This window comes from Odontesthes bonariensis, chromosome 23 (genome assembly GCF_027942865.1).
Source record: "Odontesthes bonariensis isolate fOdoBon6 chromosome 23, fOdoBon6.hap1, whole genome shotgun sequence".
Classification (NCBI taxonomy): domain Eukaryota; kingdom Metazoa; phylum Chordata; class Actinopteri; order Atheriniformes; family Atherinopsidae; genus Odontesthes; species Odontesthes bonariensis.
Genome location: NC_134528.1, coordinates 800,570 through 806,832, shown reverse-complemented (window position 1 = coordinate 806,832; position 6,263 = coordinate 800,570). Strand labels below are relative to the sequence as shown.

Sequence of the window (6,263 nt, the reverse complement as noted above, 5' to 3'; positions counted from 1 at the left end):
CTGTGCATCAACCATTTTTCCTGCCTCCCACTTGATGAAACACAAACACGACTCACGTTCACATGTTTATTTTCAGTGTAAACGCTTTGATACAAACGTTTCCGGGTCAAAGATTTACAGGAAGTCACAGCTGAGAACAAAACAAACCTGTTTACATCAGAGCGTAAACAACAACAAACCCAAAGTTTCCAATAAATACCGAGAAATTATTTAGATTTTTATGTAAAAATTACAAACTCATAAAAGTGCTCACCCACCTCTAAATGATTGAATTCTGTTTTAATTCATGGGAAACAACATGATCTGATCAGATTCCCACGTCACGTCCCAAACCTGCCAGATAATCAATACATCGGCTTATTGATCAGACTCCGGCGCGACCCCGTCCCTGAGCCTGTCCCAGGGGGCGGGGTCAGAACGAGCGTCTGCCTGATGAGCTCGCTGCTCGCAGGTGTAACGGCGACTCCTCGGGAGAGTTCACACCGACGACAGGAAGTGGAGTTCAGCTGGTTTCAGTACAAACAAACAGGAAGCAGCCCACATGCTCAGCTTATTTACACACGGAGGCGTCGCCGCCACGCGGTCAGTCCAGGGCGGCGTGCAGCAGCCCGCCGTGTCCTCCGGCCGACTTGGACTTCTTCATCTTGCAGATCGCCTTCTGCAGGTCGGACTGATGGATGGGACGGATGCAGTCCTCGGACACGCTGCGGGGCGACAGGCGGACCGGTGACGCATCAACAACACTGTGCACGTGCGTGTGAATCATCGTGCACGTGAATCGTCGCGCACGTACCTGTCGTTCTGACTGTGAACGTAATCTCGGACGCACAGCAGGGCGGCGTCCCGGCACATCTCTCTGAGGTCGCTTCCTGAAAATCCGTCTGTGTCCTGGGCAACGTCGCCGAGGTTAACGGACTGGTCCACCTGCAGAGAGACGAGTCGATCAATAACCCGATCGATCAATGACCCGATCGATCGATCGATCAATGACCCGATCGATCGATCGATGACCTGATCGATCGATCGATCAATCACCCGATGGATTAATAACCCGATGGATCAATAACCCCATCGATCAATAACCCGATCGATCGAACAATAACCCGATCGATCGATCAATAACCCCATCGATCAATGACCCGATGGTGTGTGACTCACGCTCTCGTTCTCCAGGATCAGACGCAGGATCTGCTCTCGCTGCCTCATGCTCTGCGGGAACAAACACAGCCGAGTCAGCGCTTCTTCTTCTGGCGGCGGCAGCGGCGAGCGGCTGAGATACGTACGGGCTGGTTGATGTGGAACCTGGTGGGCATCCGGCGCAGGATGGCGGAGTCCAGGTCCTGGGGACGGTTGGTGGCGCCCATGATGATGACCTGGCAGTGGTGGTCCGTGTCCAGGCCGTCCCACAGACTCATGAACTGCGCCTTCATCATGGCGGTGGCCTCGTGGTCGGAGCTGGAGCGACTCCGCAGGAACGAATCTGCGGCGGCACAGAGCGGGAAAGGTCACGCCCTGAAACCCCGCCCCCCATAAACAGCCCCACCCGCCCCACAGTGACAGACCCCGCCCCCCAGTGACAGACTCCGCCCCCCAGTGACAGACTCCGCCCCCCATAAACAGCCCCACACGCCCCCCAGTGACAGACCCCGCCCCTCAGTGACAGACTCCGCCCCCCATAAACAGCCCCACCCGCCCCCCAGTGACAGACCCCGCCCCCTCAGTGACAGACCCCGCCCCTCAGTGACAGACACCCGGCCCCTCAGTGACAGACCCCGCCCCCAGTGACAGACCCCGCCCCCCAGTGACAGACCCCGCCCCTCAGTGACAGACCCCGCCCCCCCACTGACAGACCCCGCCCCCCAGTGACAGACTCCGCCCCCAGTGACAGACTCCGCCCCCCAGTGACAGACCCCGCCCCACAGTGACAGACCCCGCCCCCCACAGTGACAGACTCCGCCCCCCACAGTGACAGACCCCGCCCCTCAGTGACAGACTCCGCCCCCAGTGACAGACTCCGCCCCCCAGTGACAGACCCCGCCCCCCACAGTGACAGATTCCGCCCCCCACAGTGACAGACCCCGCCCCTCAGTGACAGACTCCGCCCCCAGTGACAGACTCCGCCCCCCAGTGACAGACCCCGCCCCCCACAGTGACAGATTCCGCCCCCCACAGTGACAGACCCCGCCCCACAGTGACAGATTCCGCCCCCCACAGTGACAGACCCCGCCCCTCAGTGACAGACTCCGCCCCCCAGTGACAGACCCCGCCCCACAGTGACAGACCCCGCCCCCACAGTGACAGACTCCGCCCCCGCATCCCCCTGCGTTCCTCACCGATCTCGTCGATGAAGATGATGGACGGCTGCAGCTTGACAGCCAATGAGAACACGGCGGCGGCCAGCTTCTGAGACTCTCCGTACCATTTGTCCGTCAGCGTGCTCGGCTGCAGGTTGATGAAACGAAAGCCCGCCTCTTTCGCCGTTGCCTTAGCGATCAATGTTTTACCACATCCAGGGGGGCCGTACAGCAGCACGCCTGTTGCCACGACAATGGGTTGAGATTAGAGTCCAGTTACACAGAATGTGACCTCATGCTTGAAGTGGCGGGTGACCTCTGACCTTTGGGAGGCTGCAGCAGCCTGGACCCCATGAACAGGTGTCTCTTCTGAACAGGCAGGATCACCGTCTCCTTCAGCTCCGTGATCACCTCGTCCAGACCTGCGATGTCTCTCCAGGTGATCTGAGGTCAGAGGTCAGAGGTCAGCTCAGAAAAGAAGCAGCTTCATCTCAGGTGTGAGGAAGACTCACCTGCATGCTCAGAGGGTCCACCAGGTGGGCGGCAATGCTCATCTCGTACTCCGACAGCTTCACATTCTTCACCCCGATCTGACGCATCAGCTTCTCCGCCTGTTGGAGACAAACCACCTGGTCACCTGTTCACCTGGTCACGCGGTCACGTGTTCACCTGGTCACCTGGTCACGTGAACACCGGGTCACTTGTTCACCTCGTCACGTTATCACGTGATCACCTGATCACGTGTTCACCTGGTCACGTTATCACGTGATCACCTGATCACGTGTTCACCTGGTCACTTGTTCACCTGGTCACCTGGTCACCTGTTCACCTGGTCACGTGAACACCGGGTCACTTGTTCACCTGATCACGTGTTCACCTCGTCACGTTATCACGTGATCACCTGGTCACGTTATCACGTGATCACCTGATCACGTGTTCACCTGGTCACATGTTCACCTCGTCACGTTATCACGTGATCACCTGGTCACGTTATCACGTGATCACCTGATCACGTGTTCACCTGGTCACATGTTCACCTCGTCACGTTATCACCTGTTCACATGTTCACGTGTTCACGTGTTCACGCGGTCACCTGGTCACCTGTTCACGCGGTCACCTGTTCACATGTTCACGTGTTCACGCGGTCACCTGTTCACATGTTCACGCGGTCACCTGGTCACCTGTTCACATGTTCACGCGGTCACCTGTTCACATGTTCACGTGTTCACGCGGTCACCTGTTCACATGTTCACGCGGTCACCTGGTCACCTGTTCACATGTTCACGTGGTCACCTGTTCACATGTTCACGCGGTCACCTGGTCACCTGTTCACGCGGTCACCTGTTCACATGTTCACGTGTTCACGCGGTCACATGTTCACGTGTTCACGCGGTCACCTGGTCACCTGTTCACATGTTCACGTGTTCACGCGGTCACCTGGTCACCTGTTCACATGTTCACGTGTTCACGTGTTCACGCGGTCACCTGTTCACATGTTCACGCGGTCACCTGGTCACCTGTTCACGCGGTCACCTGGTCACCGGCGCCCCCTGCTGCGCCCGCTCACCTGCTGCGCCCGCTCACCTGCTTCTGGGCCTCCACCTTCTGTTTCCTGGTGGGGTCGATGGCGTCCACCATCCACTTGATGGTGAAGTAGGTGACGGCTCCGAATATGGTGAGGCGAAAGAGCAGGCCGATGACCTCATTCCTGCCCAGCGGGCGGGCGATGTTCTCCACGGGGACCTCCCTCAGCACCATGGTTCTAACGCAGGGGGTCACATGACAACACATCAGCGACAGCAGCCAATCAGGAGATAAATAACCAGAGGAGCGATGACCTGGATGAACCCAGGTCCAGTTTTATTACTGGAAACCAGTAAAACATCAGATGTGTGAACGGACCCTGGTGAGGAGCGGTGCTGTGCACGCCGGACTGAGAAGCAGGACGTGGAGGATGGGTCCCTATCCTCGGACCTGCCCTCCCCCCTCAGCCCGCGCATCAGCAGCTGATGACGCTCTAAATTAGCCACATTTTAAACGGACTCTGGTGGGAAGTCCCGCTTCACTGCTGCCACCTGTGCAGGAACCACAGGCCGGATTGTGGGACTAGCTGCTAGCTTTAGCATTAGCTTGACCTTCGGGCTCCCGGCCGCTAAGGGGCTGATCCTTAGCCGGAAAGCCGGCCCCACATCCCCGCAGCGCGGCCGCCGGCCCGGGCAGAGCCGCGGGGGGGTGAACCGCGTTTCTCAGCTTAAATCACTCACCTGCTCCTGTCACGTCCGGAACCTTCACTTCCTCGGTTTTCTTCTTCGGTGTTTCGTCACGCAGCAGCAGGATCCGGGCCGTCTTCTTCTACGTTACGTTAACAAACAAGCAAACTCTGAGACTCGCTGCTGCCGCCTGCAGGCGGAGCGGCGCCACTGCACCGAGGACCTGTAACCCTGTTATTATTAATAATAAAATACATTTACATTTATTATATTCACTTTTATGGATAAAAGAACACACGTTTGTCACAACTGGTCAATGATTACAAGAATTTGGGTTTAAAAGTTGTAGACTTTGAATCCTTAATTGAGGATGACCCACTTGTCGGAGCTATTTGTAGAGTTAGTTTCTGTTTTTTGGTTCTAGTTGTAAATTTAATTTGCTAATTATGAGTAACTTTGTTTGATTAATTTCAGTGCTTTATTTAGATTAGATTTTTTTTCTGCTAATATTCTTTGTTAATTATTTGTTTAGAATATTTTGCTGATTGGGTCACACTGGAGTCCCAGCATGCACCTGGGTGGGCCGATGGTTTTTACCAGGGAAAGGGAGAGAGCAGCAGGGTTTCTTTGTTCTTTTGTTTGTTTTATTGTTTGGAAATAAATAATCAGAAAAAAACGCCAGAATTCACTTTTGGACATTCATCTTCTTTTGCCTGCGTTAAACCACATCCCCCATGGTGCATCAGTGGTCTTTCGATTTGGTTTGGTTTAAGTTTAATTTGTTTTTTTTATGGAGAAATGGCCACTGCACCCACTTTTACAGACCTGTAACCCTATTATTATTATTGATAAAATGCATTTACATTTATTATATTCACTTTTATGGATAAAAGAACACAAGTTTGTCACAACTGGTCAATGATTACAAGAATTTGGGTTCAAAAGTTGTTGACTTTGAATCCTTAATTGCTGCCTTTAGAGTTAAATGATCTTTTTCAGTCTCATTTTATGTGGCATCATTTTTGGTGGGATTGATTTCTTGCTTTGATGTGACTTTAAAGAGCTAAAAATTCCTTTAAAACTTTCCAACTTCCACTGCAGGATGCTTTTCCTCCCAGCTGTTCTCCACATGGAATAACAGAGTAAACACAACTTACAGGATTCTGAGGAGAGCTTTTTTTTTTCGTGGGATTTTGTGGAAAAGTTTCATACTATTTCATGAATAAAAGAAGATGAAAAGCATGTAACGCTGTTCCTGTTCCTTTGCTGCGTACGACCCAAAGCTGTTTCCAGCTGTACGAGGTCACAGCTTCTCTGGTTTCCCTAAAAGTTGGTGATGTTAGTGGGCTGCTAAGCTTAAACAGAGGATAAAACCGGCTCTTCTTCAAAGAAAGAGTACTTCTCCCTTTATTTATCCTGGAGTGTTCCTCCGATTGTAAGAAACTCATTATAAAATTACATCTGGAACGTTTGTAAGCTAAAGAAAATGAATGAAAATGAAGATTAAAATACACTCACCAATAAATAAAGGAAAACAACATCTAAAGCCAAGCTGTGGGATCTTATTATTGATAAAAGATGTCTTTGATATATTTGACCTGTACATGTGTTTGAATGTGTGATATTTAGTGTATTTTGTCATGTTTTTGGTAAAAATAAAATGATTTTCTTCATTTTTTCACTGTTTTTTTTTTTACCTCGCTGCAGTATCGCAGGCGTCCTGCGGGTGTCGCTGTGTCTGGCCACGAGGGGGGTTACG

At 52.5% G+C, this 6,263-nt stretch overlaps 1 protein-coding gene across 1 annotated transcript; it reads right to left on the bottom strand.

Annotated features, from left to right (window-relative positions):
- Positions 1–52: 52 nt before the first annotated feature.
- atad1b (ATPase family AAA domain containing 1b) lies at positions 53–4,667 on the bottom strand. The gene is made up of 9 exons (XM_075458385.1): positions 4,559–4,667; positions 3,879–4,056; positions 2,807–2,905; positions 2,618–2,738; positions 2,334–2,534; positions 1,284–1,480; positions 1,159–1,209; positions 794–924; positions 53–704 (listed from the first exon to the last, which is right to left on the bottom strand). Exons 2-9 carry the CDS (start codon positions 4,050–4,052, stop codon positions 584–586), a joined length of 1,095 nt encoding a protein of 364 aa, XP_075314500.1. The 5' UTR covers positions 4,053–4,056; positions 4,559–4,667; the 3' UTR covers positions 53–583.
- Between the last annotated feature and the right edge of the window lie 1,596 nt (positions 4,668–6,263).